This window comes from Rhinopithecus bieti, unplaced genomic scaffold, assembly GCF_001698545.2.
Source record: "Rhinopithecus bieti isolate Rb0 unplaced genomic scaffold, ASM169854v2 scaffold_28055, whole genome shotgun sequence".
Classification (NCBI taxonomy): domain Eukaryota; kingdom Metazoa; phylum Chordata; class Mammalia; order Primates; family Cercopithecidae; genus Rhinopithecus; species Rhinopithecus bieti.
In genome coordinates, this window is record NW_016812914.1 from 1,393,838 (window position 1) to 1,411,720 (window position 17,883).

General features: G+C 58.5%; 1 protein-coding gene across 1 annotated transcript; it reads left to right on the forward strand.

Annotated features, from left to right (window-relative positions):
* Window positions 1–661: 661 nt before the first annotated feature.
* PLIN4 (perilipin 4) lies at window positions 662–16,720 on the forward strand. The gene is made up of 10 exons (XM_017847230.1): window positions 662–842; window positions 939–1,006; window positions 1,531–1,675; window positions 2,540–2,601; window positions 6,069–6,834; window positions 7,241–7,289; window positions 8,274–8,941; window positions 10,448–10,635; window positions 15,589–15,675; window positions 15,751–16,720. Exons 2-10 carry the CDS (start codon window positions 956–958, stop codon window positions 16,081–16,083), a joined length of 2,349 nt encoding a protein of 782 aa, XP_017702719.1. The 5' UTR covers window positions 662–842; window positions 939–955; the 3' UTR covers window positions 16,084–16,720.
* The last annotated feature ends 1,163 nt before the right edge of the window (window positions 16,721–17,883 follow it).

Consider the following 17,883-nt stretch of genomic DNA (forward strand, 5'->3'; position numbering starts at 1 on the left):
AGAGTGACAGGCTCCACTCCACACTGAGGACACCCTGTGCTCCTCGCAGAGACCCTGAGACCCTGCTTCTGCCTGGGTAACGCAAAGGTAGCATTTGTTCAGTGCATGACCTCATCTCACAGAGGCTCACAATCACTCTCTGTGTTGCTCTATTGAGCCAAATGTGTATTAAGCACCAAATGTATGCCAGGCACTGTTCTGTGGGAACCTGTGGGGAGGTGTTCCAGGCAGAGGGCACAGCCCGTGCAGAGGCCGTAAGGCAGGACTGTGCCAGGTATGCTAGAGGCACAGCGAGGAGGCCTGTGTGACTGGGGTGAAGCAAGTGAAGGAGGAAGCTGGGGGAGATGAGAGCAGAGAGGAAGCTGGACACTACGGGACGTGGTGCAGAGTACGAGAGAGGAAACTGAGGCACAAAGATGGTAACGAGTCAAGGCATCCTGGCACAGCAGGGATTTGAACTAGACCCAGCTTGTGGACGGAACTGGAGGCAGGATGGCACACAAGCAGTCCCTCAGGGGGCCCAAGAGGGGAGCCCAGCTGGCCTGTGAGCCACTCAGCCTGGTGCAAGCTGTGGGCAGGGAACAGGGGAAAGGTGCTGGGCCCGGGCCCACACTGGGCTGGGCAGGTGGTCACATGACTGTCCAGGCCACCTCCCCCGGGCCCATTGGCCGCTTGCCCCTGCCGGCTGGGTCTGCGTCTGCCCTGGACCCTATAAGGCCAGGGAGCTGAGGGCAGAGCCAGCTGCCAGCCGGGCCAGTCCGTCCTCTGGGGGACCCCCGCGCAGTCCAGGTGAGCGGGGCTGCGTCTGCTTCAGTGACACCAGGGCGAGGCCAGGCCTGCAGGTGGGTGTCGGGGGCTGCTGAGGCTCTCGGGAGCTGTGGGTGTGGGATGGGAGGCTGGGGTACCCCTATTCACGCACCTTCTCTGCCCCCTTCCAGCTTCTCACATTCTCACTATGTCTGCTCCAGACGAAGGGAGACGGGATCCCCCTAAACCCAAGGGCAAGGTAAAGAAAGGAAACGGGGGCAGATTCTTGCTGGGGCCTGGAGATGCCCCAGAGTCAGAGAAGGTGACCTCCAGAGTCCTGGGGTCTCGAGTCTGGAGAGGTGCTTCCTTGGTGGGCTGGCGGGGAGGCTCTGGGAGCCATGATGCCAACCCCTTCCTTTCTGACCCAAGCTGGAGGTGGGGGACCCACGCAGACCTTGGCACCTTCCCCAGCGGGTGACCTTGGGCCGGCCTCAGCTCTGCCCCTCTCTGAGCCTCAGTTTCCCCATCTGTGCAGTGGAGGTCCTGGAAGGAAAAGGTCTTTGGAGATCAGGTAGACGATCTTTTCCTCTGTGCATGGGAGGCACGCTGAGTCTGCCCATTGCCCAGGTGTGGAAACTGAGGCTGAGTGGCTAAAACACTTTCCCGAGGTCACCTGGGAGCAAGGGGCTGGGGCGGCATTGGGCTGATCAATGCTTCCTGCGACCCCTGTCCCTGTCGAGGCTTGGCCCGCTCATCCTGCACACCTCCCCCTCCCCAATGCAGACCCTGGGCAGCTTCTTTGGGTCCCTGCCTGGCTTCAGCTCTGCCCGGAACTTGGTGGCCAATGCACACAGCTCGGCGAGAGCCCAGCCAGCCACTGATCCTGCAGGAGCATCTGCCACCGAGGCTGCCCGACCACAGGCTCAGGGTGAGTGGCCGGCCCAGCTGGGGGTGCGGGGGGACTCTAGACATGGACCTGGGAGAAGGAGCTCCCCGGGCAGGGACTTCTGGCCATTTGGCAAGCCCTCCATATTTGCCTGTGTGTGGGACATCTTGTGGTGGATGGGGAAACTGAGGCATAAATATGGGGGTGAGTGGCTGAAAGTGGCTTTCAACCCAGCCTGTCTCCCTGCAATGCCCCCCACTCAGTCTCTCGGCCGTTCCCCCACCCTGCACCCCGTTTCTGATACACCATGGACCAGGCTGGGTGCTCTGCCCCTCTGAGCTCATCAGAGTGAGATCCAGACTCCCAGGGAGAAGCAGCAGCTCCCCTGGGGTCACACAGCCCGGGAGCTCCCCAGCCTCCTGTGGCTCAGCTTGAGCAATCAGGGACGACGACAGGGAACCCAGGGATGGGGCGGCTGCCTGAGCTGGGCCTCCCTCTGGGCCCAGAGCCCCAGGCAGCTGACTTCTGCTCCACATACCTTGGCCTGGTGACAGGCAGCAGGCAGCTGCAGCGGGGGCGGGGTGGGTTGGGCAAGGGGCTGCTCCCCCACCCCAGGCTCTGTGAATCCTGGGACTCAGGGTGGGTGTCCAGCACCCAGCAGAGGAAGTTCCATGGAACCCTGCTTCGGGGAACAGTGGCCCTAGGCTTGGGGGGAGTCCCCAGCAGGGTTGCGGGGAGACCAGTTCTGGCTGGTAGCTGTGGATGTCACCTCCTGCTGTCCCTGGCGGGGTAGCTGAAACATTCCTGACCTTTCAGGCCATGCCTGGCTATTGCACAATGGGCAGCCGGGTAGATGGTTCTAACCTGCATCCCCTCGCCCTCCCTGACCGGCCCCTGTCCCCACAGTGGCCACCCACCTAGAACAGACGGCCCCATGGACGGAGAAGGAGTTGCAACCTTCGGAAAAGGTGAGAGGCACGTGCAGGGCAGGGTCTGATGTGGCAGGAGCCCTGGGGGTGCCCCCTCCTGGGACATTGCAGCTCCTGCCATCTGGGGGGCTGCTGTGGGCCTGAGGGAAGGCAGACAGCCTGGGGATCCCAGGCAGAGCTTCCCCTCTGAGCCTCTATTTCCACATCTGTGAAATGGGTGCGGTGCTACCTCACTCTAATCACGTAAGGCTCCAGTCTACGCAGGGCTGTGCCTGGCACGATGCGACCAAAGCAACAGCAGCGTAACCACTTTATTTCTTCTACTTTTATTTTTTTGAGACGCAGTTTCGCTGTTTCACCCAGGCTGGAATGCAATGGCACGATCTCAGCTCACTGCAACCTCCACCTCCCAGGTTCAAGCAATTCTCCTGCCTCAGCCTCCCGAGTAGCTGGGACAATTGCCCACCACCATGCCTGGCTAATTTTTTTTTTTTTTTTTTGAGACGGAGTCTTGCTGTGTTGACCAGGCTGGAGTGTAGTGGGATGATCTCGGCTCACTGCAAGCTCCGCCTCCCAGGTTTACGCCATTCTCCTGCCTCAGCCTCCCAAGTAGCTGGGACTACAGGTGCCCGCCACCATGCCTGGCTAATTTTTGTATTTTTTTGGTAGAGATGGGGTTTCACCATGTTAGCCAGGATGGTCTCGATCTTCTGACCTCAGGATCTGCCCACCTCAGCCTCCCAAAGTGCTGGGATTGCAGGCGTGAGCCACCGCGCCCGGCCTTAATTTTGTATTTTAGTAGAGACGGGGTTTCATCATGTTGGTCAGGTTGGTCTCGAACTCCTGACCTCAGGTGATCCACCCACCTCAGCCTCCCAAGGTGCTGGGATTACAGGCGTAAGCCACCACGCCTAGCAAGAGGAGCAGTTTTAATCAGTATTTTCCAGACGAGGATATTAGCTCAGAGAGGGCATGTGACTTGCCTAAGGCCACAAAGGGAGTGTCGGGGCAGGAGAGGGTAAAAGCTGGGACTTGAATCTGGGTCTCTCCCACTATAGAGCCCAAGATGCTCACCTGAGCCAAAGTTAGTGGGGAGATGGGTTCTGAGAATATACTTTCAGGGCCTCTCAATCTCAGTCCTGTGGATATTTGGGGTTGGATCGTTCTCTGGGGTGGGGCCATCCTGGGCACTGCAGGGTGCCAAGCAGCATCCCTGGCCTCCACCTACTCCATGCCAGGAGTCTCCCCAAGTTGTGACAACTACAGATATCTCCAGACATCACTCCAGATTCTGCCTGGAGGCAGAATCACCCAGTTGAGAACTTACTGAATTAAAACAGCACCTTGGCTGGGTGCAGTGGCTCACGCCTGTAATCCCAACACTTTGGGGAGGCTGAGGCGGGCAGATCAATTGAGCTCAGGAGTTTCAGACCAGCCTGGCCAACATGGTGAAACCCTGTCTCTAGTAAAATACAAAATTAGCCGAGCGTGGTGGTGGGCACCTGTAATTCCAGCTACTCAGGAGGCTGCGGCAGGAAAATTGGTTGAACCCAGGAGGCAGAGACTGCATGCAATGAGCTGAGATTGTGCCACTGCACTCCAGCCTGGGTGACAGAGTGAGACTCTGTCTCAAAAAACAAACAAAACAGCACCTCATAGGTACACCTGAGTGTTAGAACTCCTAGGCCATCATCACCTTCATTCATTTTGCTTTTATTTTTTTACTTTTATTATTATTAATATATATATATATTTTTTGAGATGGAGTCTCACTATGTTGCCCAGGCTGGAGTGCAGTGGCGCCATCTCGGCTCACTGCAGGCTCCGCCTCCTGGGTTCACGCCATTCTCCCACCTCAGCCTCCCAAGTAGCTGGGACTACAGGTGCCCGCCACCTCGCCTGGCTAATGTTTTGTATTTTTAGTAGAGATGGGGTTTCACTGTGTTAGCCAGGATGGTCTCAATCTCCTGACTTCGTGATCCACCCATCTTAGCCTCCCAAAGTGCTGGGGTTACAGGCGTGAGCCACCGTGCCCGGCCTACTTTTATTATTATTATTATTATTATTTTTTTTTTGGAGACGGAGTCTCGCTCTGTCGCCTGGGCTGGAGTGCAGTGGCCGGATCTCAGCTCACTGCAAGCTCCGCCTCTCAGGTTTACGCCATTCTCCTGCCTCAGCCTCCCGAGTAGCTGGGACTACAGGCGCCCGCCACCTCGCCCGGCTAGTTTTTTGTATTTTTTAGTAGAGACGGGGTTTCACCATGTTAGCCAGGATGGTCTCGATCTCCTGACCTCGTGATCCGCCCGTCTCGGCCTCCCAAAGTGCTGGGATTACAGGCTTGAGCCACCGCGCCCAGCCTTTTATTATTTTTTTGAGACAAGAGTCTCGCTCTGTCACCCAGGCTGGAGTGCAATGGCACGATCTCGGCTCACTGCAACTTCCGCCTCCTGGGTTCAAGCGATTCTCCTGCCTCAGCCTCCAGAGTAGCTGGGATTACAGGTGCCCACCACCATGCCCAGCTAATTTTGTATTTTAGTAGAGATGGAGTTTCACCATGTTGGTCAGGCTGGTCTCAAACTCTTGACCTCAGGTGATCCACCTGCCTTGGCCTCCCAAAGTGCTGGGATTACAGGCATGAGCCCCAATTACTCCCTGTAATTACATGGGGTCTCACTGTTGCCCAGACTGCTCTTAAACTCCTGGGCTCAGGCAATCCTCCCACCTTAGCCACCCATAGTGCTGGGATTATAGGCGTGAGCCACTGCGCCCAGCCTGAATATATTATTATTTTTGAGACAGAATCTCATTCTGTTGCCCAGCCTGGAGTACAGTGGTATGATCATATTTCACTACAGCCTCAACCTCCTGGGCTCAAGCAATCCTCCCGCCTCAGCCTCCCAAGTAGCTGGCACTACAGGTGTGCACCACCACCGAGCCAATTGTTAAAACTTTGTAGAGACTGGGTCTTGTTTGGTTACCCAGGCTGATCTTGAATTTCTGGGCTCAAGTGATCTTCCCACCTTGGCCTCCCAACGTGCTAGGACTGCAGGCATCAGCCATCACACCCAGCCTGGATATAATGATTTTAATAAGCGATTTTGGTCTCCCTGGTGTCACTAGGACACCAGGCTCAACATTTGCCATGAATGGAGAATAAGCAAGAGGAACAGAGATGTAACTGTAGGACCTGCGCTGAGTCCAGGCCTGGGAATGTGCTGTCATGGACGAGGCCTGCCTGCAGCAGGGGAAGGGGGCGCATGAGAATGGAAGAGGCTGGAGCTGCGAGCTCATGAGGACTTCGTCCTGGAGAGCCAGGGTGCCACCCTACAGCCCGATGAGTGGTTGACCGGGGTTGGGGTGAGGAAGCAGCTTGCTTTTTGAGAAGGTGGGGGCCTCTGGGTGGCTGCAGTTCCTTGCCCCAAGGCACACTACGGGGCTGGGCTGGTGGACATCGGGGTGGAGTATGTCTCTTAGTCCTTCTCTTGATCACCTGTGTCCTCTCTCAGCAGATGGTGTCCGGGGCCAAAGACCTGGTATGTTCCAAGATGTCCAGGGCCAAGGATGCCGTCTCCTCCGGGATGGCCAGTGTGGTGGATGCAGCTAAGGGAGTGGTCCAGGGAGGCCTGGATACCACTCGGTCTGCACTCACGGGCACCAAGGAGGCGGTGTCCAGCGGGGTCACGGGGGCTGTGGACATGGCTAAGGGGGCCGTCCAAGGGGGTCTGGACACCTCGAAGGCTGTCCTCACCGGCACCAAGGACACGGTGTCCGCGGGGCTCACAGGGGCAGTGAATGTGGCCAAAGGGACCGTACAGGCCGGCGTGGACACCACCAAGACTGTGCTGACCGGCACCAAAGACACAGTGACTACTGGGGTCATGGGGGCAGTGAACTTGGCCAAAGGGACTGTCCAGACCGGCGTGGACACCTCCAAGGCTGTGCTGACTGGCACCAAAGATGCTGTGTCCACTGGGCTCACGGGGGCAGTGAATGTGGCCAGAGGAACCATTCAGACCGGTGTGGACACCAGTAAGACTGTCCTGACCGGTACAAAAGACACAGTGTCCACTGGGTTCACGGGGGCAGCGAACGTGGCCAAGGGGGCCATGCAAACTGGGCTGAACACAACCCAAAATATCGCAGCAGGTACAAAGGACACCATCTGTAGTGGGGTGACCGGTGCCATGAACTTGGCCAGAGGAACCATCCAGACAGGCATGGACACCACCAAGACGGTCCTAACCGGTACCAAGGACACCGTTCTGCGGTGGGGTGGACCGGCTGCCGCGAATTGTGGCCAAAGGGGCGTCCAGACGGTGTAGACACAGCCAAGACCGTGCTGCTGACCCGGCCACTAAGGACACGGGACTACTGGGCATGGGGGCATGTGAATGTCGCCAAGGGACCGTCCAGACTGGCGTTGGTCACCAAACCAAGACTTGTTTCTAACCGGTACAGGACAACCGTCTTGCGGTGGGTTGAACCGGTTGCCGCGATGTGGCAAAGCGGGCCGCCAGGGGGGGCCTGGACATACAAGTCTGTCCTGACTGGCAACTAAAGACGCTGTGTTCCACTGGGCTCACAAGGTGCTGTGAACTTGGCCAAAGGGACGTCCAGACCGGCGTGGCGGACCACCCCAAGACTGTGTTAACCGGTACCAAGGACACGTCTGGCGCAGTTGGGGTCACTGGTGCCCTGAACGTGGCCAAAGGGGCCGTGCAAACTGGGTGAACCGACCCAAATATCGCTACAGGTATACAAAGAACACCCTGGCAGTGGGGTGACGGTGCCGGAATGTGGCGAAGGGGCGTTCCAGAAAGGTGTAGGACACGCCAAGACCGTGCTGACTGGCACCAAGGACACAGTGACTACTGGGCTCGTGGGGCAGTGAATGTCGCCAAAGGGACGTCCAGATGGCCGTGGACACCACCAAGACCTGTGTTAACCGGACCAAGACACCGTCTGCGGTGGCGGTGACCGGTGCCGCGAAATGTGGCAAAGGGGCGCTCCAGGGGGGGCCTGGACACTACAAAGTCTGTCGCTGGACTGGCACTAAAGACGCTGTTGTCCACTGGGCTCACAGGCGCTGTAAACTTTGGCCAAAGGGACCGTTCAGACTGGCGTGGACACCACCAACTGGGTGTTAACGTCAAGGACACGTCTGCAGTGGGGTCACGGTTGCCATGAAGTGGCCAAGAGAGGCCCTCCAGGGCCTGGGACACCACCAAGTCTGTGAGTCATGGGTCGGAAAGGACACAGTGTCCTGGGGCTCCATGGGGACAGCGAAACGTGGCCAAGGGCGTCCGACGGTGTAGAGGCAACCAAGACCATGCCTGACTGGCCACTAAGGACACAGGACTACGGGCTCATGGGGCAGGTGAATGTCGCCAAAGGGGGACGTTCCAACTGGCATGGACACCACCAGGACTGTCCTAAAAAACCGGTTACCAAGCCACCGTCTGCGGGTGGGACCGGTGCCCGCGAATGTGGCAAAGGGCCGTCCAGGGGGGCTGGACACTACCAAGTCTGTTCCTGACTGGCACTAAAACCGCTGTGTCACTGGGCCCACAGGTGCTTGTGGACTTGCCAAAGGGACTGCCAGGACCGCCGTGGCCAACCACCAAGGACTGTGTTAACCGGTACCTAAGGGACACCGTCCGCAGTGGAGGTCAACTGGTGGCTTGTGATGTGGCAAAGGTACCCATCGACAGTGTGGACACAGCCAAGACGGTGCTGAGTGGCACTAAGGATGCAGTGACTACTGGAGTCGTGGGGGCAGTGAACGTGGCCAAAGGAACCATGCAGACTGGTGTGGACACCTCCAAGGCTGTGCTAACGGGTACCAAGGACACCGTCTGCAGTGGGGTGACCGGTGCCATGAGCATGGCCAAAGGCGCCATCCAGGGGGGCCTGGATACCACCAAGGCAGTGCTGACCGGAACCAAAGACGCAGCGTCTGCTGGGCTCATGGGGTCAGGGAACGTGGCAACAGGGGCCATCCACACTGGCCTCAGCACCTTCCAGAATTGGTTACCTAGTACCCAGGCCACCTCCTGCAGTGGACTCGCCAGTTCCAGGACCACAGACAATGGTGGGGAGCAGACTGCCCTGAGCCCCCGAGAGGCCCCATTCGCTGGCATCTCCAGGCCCCCAGATATGCTCAGTGTAGGCCTGGAGCCTGCCTGGGAAGCCACAGCCACAACCAAGAGCCTTGCAACTGACGTGGCCACTTTCACCCAAGGGGTCGCCCTGGGCAGGGAGGACATGGGGCCCTTGGCCACCACACACAGCCCCAAAGAAGCCCCACGCTTGGCGATGCTGCGGAATGAGTTGGAGGGACTGGGGGACATCTTCCACCCCATGAATGCGGAGGAGCAAGGTGAGGATGCCCGGGTTCAGGCACAGCTGCTAGCAGACCCTTGACTTTTTTTTTTTTTGAGAGACGGAGTCTCGCTCTGTCGCCCAGGCTGGAGTGCAGTGGTGCAATCTCGGCTCACTGCAAGCTCCGCCTCCCAGGTTCACGCCATTCTCCTGCCTCAGCCTCCCCAGTAGCTGGGACTACAGGCGCCCGCCACCGCGCCCAGCTAATTTTTTGTATTTTTAGCAGAGACGGAGTTTTACCATGTTAGCCAGGATGGTCTTGATCGCCTGACCTCGTGATCCGCCTGTCTTGGCCTCCCAAAGTGCTGGGATTACAGGTGTGAGACACCGTGCCCAGTTGGGCCCTTGACTTTTTTTAAAAAAAGTATTTATTTGGTTTGTTTCAGATGGGGGTCTCACTATGTTGCCTAGGCTGGTCTTGAGCTCCTGGGCTCAAATGATCCTCCTGCCTCAGCCTCCCAAAGTGTTGGGATTACACATGAGAGCACCCGGCCGGTCCTTTTTCGTTTTTTTAGAGACAAGGTCTTGCTCTGTCGCCCACACTGGAGTGCAGTGGTGTGTTCATAGCTCACTACAGCCTCAACCTCTTGGGCTCAAGTGATCCTCCTGCTCCAGCCTCTCAAGGAGCTAGGACCACCATGCCCGGCTATGTATTTTTTTTTTTTTGTAGACACAGGTCTCCCTATGTTGCCCATGCTGGCCTCAAACTCCTGGGTTCAAGTGATCCTCCAGTCTCAGCCTCCCAAAGTGCTGGGATTATAGGCATGAGCCACTATACCCAGCTTCATTTTTTATTTTTACTTATTTCTGAAGCAGAGTCTTGCTCTTGCTGCCCAGGCTGGAGTGCAGTGACACAGTGTCGGTTCACTGCAACCTCCATGCTTCCCGGGTTCAAGTGATTCTCCTGCCTCAGCCTCCTGAGTAGTTGGGATTATAGGCGCCTACCACCATACCTGGCTAATTACTATTATTATTTTGTATTTTTAGTAAAGATAAGGTTTCACCATGTTGGCCAGGCTGGTCTCAAACTCCTGACCCCAGGTGATCCGCCAGCCTTGGCCTCCCAAAGTGCTGGGATTACGGGTGTGAACCACTGCACCCGGCCTCACTTAACCTTTTTTTTTTTTTTTTTTTTTTGAGATGGAGTCTTGCTCTGTCACCCAGGCTGGAGTGCAGTGACCAGATCTCAGCTCACTGCAAGCTCCGCCTCCCCGCTCTATGCCATTCTCCTGCCTCAGCCTCCCGAGTAGCTGGGACTACAGGCGCCCGCCACCGCGCCCGGCTATTTTTTTTTTTTTTGTATTTTTTAGTAGAGACAGGGTTTCACCATGTTAGCCAGGATGTTCTCGATCTCCTGACCTCGTGATCCGCCCGTCTCGGCCTCCCAAAGTGCTGGGATTACAGGCTTCAGCCACCGCGCCCGGCCCTCACTTAGCTTTTATAAAGCCCAAGCCCCAAGGCTCTGAGGGGCTTCTGGGACTGAGTAGTGCGCCTTCCTTTCCAGCTCAGTTGGCTGCCTCCCAGCCCGGGCCGAAGGTGCTGTCGGCAGAGCAGGGGAGCTACTTCGTTCGTTTAGGTGACCTGGGTCCCAGCTTCCGCCAGCGGGCATTTGAACACACGGTGAGCCACCTGCAGCATGGCCAGTTCCAAGCCAGAGACACTCTGGCCCAGCTCCAGGATTGCTTCAAGCTGGTAAGAGCCTCCCCCTACTGCTGCCCCTTCCCCAGGGCACTTCTTAGAACTCCTGCGCAGGACTCACCTAGCTGCAGATACTGACTGAGTGTCTAGGAGACAATGCCGTCAGCACCACCGATGGCCATGGGTCTGCACTCATGGGCTTGCCTACCGGCAAGGGCAACAGAGATAGATCAGATCTTTAAAGGCAGAGGGTGGCCAGGCGTGGTGGCTCATGCCTCTAATCCCAGCACTTTGGGAGGCTGAGGCAGGCGGATCACTGGAGGTTAGGAGTTCGAGATCAGCCTGACCAACACAGAGAAACCCTGTCTACTAAAAATACAAAAATTAGCCAGGCGTGGTGGCGCACGCCTGTAATCCCAGCTACCTGGGGGGCTGAGGCAGGAGAATCACTTGAACCCAGGAGGCGGAGGTTGCAGTAAGCCAAGATCGTGCCACTGCACTCCAGCCTGGGCGACAGAGCAAGACTGTCTCAAGAAAAAAAAAAAAATAAGACAGCGGGGACACAAAGATAGCAAAACAATGTCTGCAGAGGGGGATGTGGGCAGAGCAGGAAGGCCGTCCCTCTGGGTCCCGTCCTGACTGATGGGGAGACAGCTGTACAAAGCCCCCCAAAAGCAGGGACAGGACAGCAAGCTACCGGGGAGCAAGCTGGGTGTGTTCGGAGGGTGGAAAGGCGGCGCTGTGGCTGGGGAACGTGAAGCCGGGATGGGATCCAGGGAGCCCACAGGGCCTGGGGCTGCAGGGCACACTGGAAAGGACCCAACTCAAGGTGACTCAGATGCATCCACGGGTCGCGTGCACTGGCCAGAGTGGTCCTCTCCTCCCACTGGCCCTGCTCTCTTCCTCTGGCCTAGGGTCTCCCCTTTGGCAACGCGGAAGTTGGGGTCGGATCATTCTTTGGGGTGGGGTCATCCTGGTCCCTGCAGGGAGCTGAGCAGTGTCCCTGGCCTCCAGTTTCCCCCTCCCCAGTCCTGAGGGCCAACATTTGCTCTAGATGCTGTTGTGCGTCCTTGGAGGCAGAATCTCACAGGACTGCTCTAGAGTTCTGTTTTTTTTTTTATTTGTTTGTTTTTTGAGACGGAGTCTTGCTCTGTTGCCCAGGCTGGAGTGCAGTGGCGTGAACTCGGCTCACTGCAAGTTCTGCCTCCTGGGTTCACGCCATTCTCCTGCCTCAGCCTCCTGAGTAGCTAGGACTACAGGCGCCCGCCATCACGCCAGGTTAAATTTTTTTTGTATTTTTTAGTAGAGATGGGGTTTCACCATGTTAGCCAGGATGGTCTTGATCTCTTGACCTCATGATCCACCTGCCTCGGCCTCCCAAAGTACTGGGATTACAGGCGTGAACCATTGCGCCTGGCAGGTTTTGTTTTTTTGAGAGAGTGAGACAGGGTCTTGCTCTGCCACCCAGGCTGGACTACAGGGGCTTGATCATGGCCCACTGCAGCTTCAAACTACTGGGCTCAAGAGATTCTCCCCTCTAAGCCTCCCAGGTAATTGGACAACTGGCACGACCACCACGCCCAGCTAGTATTTATTTGTATTTTTAGTAGAGATTAGATTTTGCTATGTTGCCCAGGCTGGTCTCAAACTCCTGGGTTCAAGTGATCCTCCTGTCTCAGCCTCTGGGTGCATATTACCACACCTGGTTAATTTAAATTTTTTGTAGAGATGGGGCCTCCCTAAGTAGCCCAGGCTGGTCTTGAGCTTCTGGGCTCCAGCAGTCCTCTTGCCTTGGCCTCCCAAAGTGCTGGGGTGACAGGCGTGAGCCATCATGCCCAGCAGTCACAGCTTTTACATGTTGGTGGCCAGCAACCCCACCCCGGCGGGCCGTGAGAGACCTTGAGATGCCGCCCTCGGTCAGGATTCCTGGCATGCAGCCCAGGCCACTGTGTTTTCAGTTAACATCCAGGGGTCTGTGACAAGCCGCAGTTTTTTTTTTTCTTTTTTTTTTCTTTGAGACAGAGTCTCGCTCTGTCGCCCAGGCTGGAGTGCAGTGGCTGGATCTCAGCTCACTGCAAGCTCCGCCTCCCGGGTTCACGCTATTCTCCTGCCTAAGCCTCCCGAGTAGCTGGGGCTACAAGCGCCTGCCACCTTGCCCGGCTAATTTTTTGTATTTTTAGTAGAGACGGGGTTTCACCATGTTAGCCAGGATGGTCTCAATCGTCTGACCTCGTGATCCACCCACCTTGGCCTCCCAAAGTGTTGGGATTATAGGTGTGAGTCACTGTGCTCGGCCGACAAGCCACAGTTTGAGGGTGTAACCCAGGGTTCTCAGTGCGGATGACCTGCCTCCAGGGGACACCAGTCCATGTCTGGGGACATCTGTGGTTGTCACAACTGGGGCAAGCCACTGGTGGAGAGAGTGGAGGCCAGGGACGCTGCTCAGCACCCTGTAGTGCCCAGGGCGGCCCCACCTCAGCGAACCTGGGGACCCTTGGGACACCTCATGTCACTGTGGCCACCCCCAGCTGGACAGTCGCTGCTGCGCCTCTGGCACGTGGGCCAACGGCGCACTTGGAAGGCGTTCCGTAAACGCCGTGGAGGAATGAAGGAACGGGCCCACCCTCGTGGCGCGGTGCGAGTGGCTGATCACAAAGCCTTTTCCCACCTTTGAAGCCTCACAGCAAAGTAGCCTGGGCCAGAGCTCAGCCCAGGCATTTTTTAGAAGGGGAGACGGAGACCACAGAAAGAGAAGAGCTGTGCTCAGGGCCACACGTGAAGGATGCGGGGCTGGGAAATGGGATGTGGTGTGTGACTCATCATGCCTCACTTGTTCCTTTAAGTGCTACTGAAGGCCTTGGATATCCCAAGAACCCAGGCCTGCCCTTGAGGGGGGACGCCGTTGTTGGGGAAGACAAGTCACAGATGAATGTTTAGGGTGTCGGATGATGCTTGGAAACATGGAACATGTAACCGGATAAGGAAGTGGCTGTGCTGGGGCTGGTCACCCTGAAGAGGGGGCTCTTGAAGTCAGGTCTAAATGATAGAGAGGGAGTGTCAGAATGGGCAGGAGTATAATCTGAGCAGAGGGCACAGGCCGTGCAAAGGCCCTGGGGTAGGACTATCCCTGGCATGTTGGAGGAACAGCAAGAAGGTCTGGGTGGCTGAAGCCGAGTGAGGAGGGGATGGGGCAGGTCGGGCTGGACCTGGCCTTCCATCCTGAGGGAGGGGGGAGCCCGGGAGGGCTCTGGGCAGAGGAGTGACCTGATCCAAGGCGGGTCTCATTTTAAAAGGATCGCTCTGATGGGGAGGTCAGGCCACCGGGCGGGGACAAAGGACGGAGGTAGAGACAGTGGGACGTAAACCCAGGCCAGTGTTGCCCAAGGACCTCAGGAGTCATGCTGTGGTGGTGAGAAACAGCTAGGCTCTGGGTGTTTTGAAGTCAGAGCTGCCCGGGTCCGATGTAGGAGGTGAGAGAGAGAAGACCCCAGGAGACCCCTGAGGCTTGTAATCTGAGCAGACAAGGAGAGCAGGGGCCTGAGGGGAGGCCGAGTGGGTTGCAGAGTGGATATTAGGAGCCTGGCCTTGGACAGGGTGAGGGGAGATAGATGCCTGGGGGGGCACCGAGAGGATGCGTCTGTATACGCAGCTGGCTTCAGGTGTCCAGCACTGGAGCGGCGAGGGCGGGGAGGGCGACAGCAGTCTGGAGTTGACATTTTGACTGTGTGCCACATCCTCACCAGCCGTTGAGATGATGAGGAAGATGGGGCCCTGTGGACAGGGTGGCAGGGCGTGGGTGCCACGTGCTGGGGACACAGCAATGAGGACAGAATCCTGAGCGTTCCCCCGCAAGGGGCGGATAAACACCAAGTCAACGCACACCAAGCCGCGCGCTGTGTCCCCGAGGAGAGGAGCAGATGTGGCGGGAGGGACTGGGGACGCCACACCACGGGCTGGGAAGGTTTCGCAAGAGTCACCTGGAGCTGAGGCTGAACGCGGGCCTTGTGAAGGGCCCGGGAAGCAGGCTCTGGGCTGAGTGGGCAGTGTGTGCAAAGACCCTGGGGCAGGAGCCTGCTGGAGTGGCCGGAGGGCAGAATGGAGCCAGTGTGGCCGCAGTGGAGACAGCAGTGGGGTGTGATGGGAGATGAGGCCAGAGGTGTCCCAGGGGCCAGCCCACCAAGGCCATGCTGAGGAGCTGGGTTTTATCTTAAGGGCACTGGGCAGCCACAGGAGGGTTTAGGAGTGAGGAGTGACATGACACCACGACTGCTGTGTTACGTGTGCTCCCTGGTGACCTCGTGGGGAAGTGTGAACCACTGCTGCTTTCTGCGAAACAACACATCCACTGTGGTACAACTGACNGAGCGTTCCCCGCAAGGGGCGGATAAACACCAAGTCAACGCACACCAAGCCGCGCGCTGTGTCCCCGAGGAGAGGAGCAGATGTGGCGGGAGGGACTGGGGACGCCACACCACGGGCTGGGAAGGTTTCGCAAGAGTCACCTGGAGCTGAGGCTGAACGCGGGCCTTGTGAAGGGCCCGGGAAGCAGGCTCTGGGCTGAGTGGGCAGTGTGTGCAAAGACCCTGGGGCAGGAGCCTGCTGGAGTGGCCGGAGGGCAGAATGGAGCCAGTGTGGCCGCAGTGGAGACAGCAGTGGGGTGTGATGGGAGATGAGGCCAGAGGTGTCCCAGGGGCCAGCCCACCAAGGCCATGCTGAGGAGCTGGGTTTTATCTTAAGGGCACTGGGCAGCCACAGGAGGGTTTAGGAGTGAGGAGTGACATGACACCACGACTGCTGTGTTACGTGTGCTCCCTGGTGACCTCGTGGGGAAGTGTGAACCACTGCTGCTTTCTGCGAAACAACACATCCACTGTGGTACAACTGACTTGGAATTCGCAGCCTTTGTCCCAGGACTCGGAATGTGCCCAGGTCCCTGGGGAGGGGAGGTGGGGCTGTGAAAGGTCTTTGCCAAGAAGCCATCATCTCCCCACTGTACTCTCTCTCCAGATTGAAGAGGCCCAGCAGGCTCCAGAGGGGCAGCCATGTATGGACCAGGGCTCAGGTGCCAGTGTGGAGGATGCTACTGTCCAGGAGGTGGGTCTGGCACAGGGCTGGGGTCCCCCCACCCCACCCGTGGGTCTCCACTCACCTCGCGCCTTCCTCCCACAGGAGCGGGACGCCGGGGCACTGTCCAGGGTCTGCGGCCTTCTCCAGCAGCTGCACACGGCCTACAGTGGCCTGGCCTCCAGCCTCCAGGGCCTGCCCGCCGAGCTTCAGCAGCCGGTGAAGCAGGCGCGGCGCAGCCTCTGTGAGCTCTATGGCGTCGTGGCCTCGGCCGGCTCTGTAGAGGCGCTGCCCGCAGAGCAGCTGGTGCAGTGCCGCGAGCGTGTGCACCAGGCGTGGCAGGGGCTAGAGCAGCTGCTGGAGGGCCTACAGCACAACCCCCCGCTCAGCTGGCTGGTAGGGCCCTTCGCCTTGCCCCCCGGCGGGCAGCAGCTGTAGGAGCCTGCAGGCCCGGGGCAGGGTCGCCCTGCTCTGCCCAGAGAGGAGCTGCCTCAGAACCTTCTTTCCAGCCCCAAATCTGGATCGGTTTCCTAAAGCCCTAGACCTTTGGGGCTGCAGCTAGCTGAGCACTGAGGGGCTGCGGAGGCAGTGACCTTCTGAGCGGAGCCACCCCACGCCCTGCTCCAGGCCTGCCTGCACCTCCCACCTCCTCCCCAGCACTGCCTGCCCCTCTCGGAGCCTGGGGTCGCTCAGACTGCCAGCCAGGAGCCTTCCCTTGAAGACCCTGAGCGAGTACTGCAATTAGGAAAGAGAAAAAGCAGCGTTCCCAGTCTGGAAGGGCATCCATTTGCCCCGATAGCAACCCCTTTCTATCTAGCAGGGCTCTTCCAGTCCTGCAGCACGGGCCCCCAGCTACCAGCGGTGCAGGCAGTGCTGTGGCATCCCAGGCTCCAGGCCGCTCCGTCCTTGTGCTGAAAGCGGGTCTCTGGCCTTAGCGCACCTTGAGGGTCTTAAGAACCACATTCCCTCATACTAGAAGGTACTAAAAATGTGAAACTTGGCAGGGTGCGGTGGCTCACGCCTGTAATCCCAGCACTTTGGGAGGCCGAGGCGGGCAGATCACGAGGTCAGGAGATCGAGACCATCCTGGCTAACACGGTGAAACTCCGTCTCTACTAAAAATACAAAAAATTAGCCAGGCGCGGTGGCGGGCGCCTGTAGTCCCAGCTACTCGGGAGGCTGAGGCAGGAGAATGGCATGCACCCAGGAGGTGGAGCTTGCAATGAGCTGAGATCTCGCCACCGCACTCCAGCCTGGACGACAGAGCGAGACTCCGTCTCAAAAAAAAAAAAAAAAAAACAAAATGTCAAACTGCCATCATCCCAAGGCAGGCTGCTACTGCCTTTGCTGACCCCTGGGGTGGCCTCACAGTGGGGACAAAGCTGCCCGGAGCCACGGCAGCCACAGCTGGGGCTTTGCACCAGCCTGGCTTGAGACTGCGCGATTTGCAGGGGGTGGGGGGGTGCAAAAACAAGCAAACAGGCTTCTGCTTCCAGCTGCCCACCAGAGGCCTGGCCGTGCACCTGGGGCTCTGAGGCCCCGGGGGAGGCTGGGCCCAGCGGCTGTCCCTGGAGAACAGACGAACGGCTTCCTCACAGGGAACTGTGCTTCATGGAGGGATCGGACAGGGCTGGGAACAGCCACAGAGGCTGCGTGCCTGTGACACAGCCCCTTCTCCCCCGCACACTCCCCTGGGTCCTCAGGACCACCCACCCAAGCGCTGGGCTGCAGAGGAAGCGGGGCTGGGGAGGCTGTGGGCATCGAGACACTGGCGGCAGCGGACCCACCCACCTGGCAAGGTCGCCTGACCCGGTGCTCTCAGACTGGCCCAGGCCGTGGAGGCTGGCAGGCTCAGGTCAGGTGTGAGAGGTGCGCTGCGGCTGTGCTCAGTCCACGGGGAAGAGCCGTTCAGCCCGGCCTCCCCAAGAAGCCATATCCCCACTCACCCGGTAAGAGAACCTTTCTGTCCCCCTTCCCACGCTCTCTTAGGACACAAGCCCAGGAACCCCAGACCCGGGGGGAGGAAGGGTGGAGGGACTGCTGGCCCCCAGGGGTCACGGTGTGCACCAGGGACCGTGAGGGGCCAGGGCATTCAGCTCAGCTCCAAACTGGGGAAGCCAGCAGAGCAGGGGCAGCCTCAGGTGACAGGCCGTGAGAGGGAACGGGCCAGGAGCCTTCCCGAGCCTTCTCCTCAGCCTGACACCCATGGCCATCGGAGGCTAGGACGCCAGACACAGC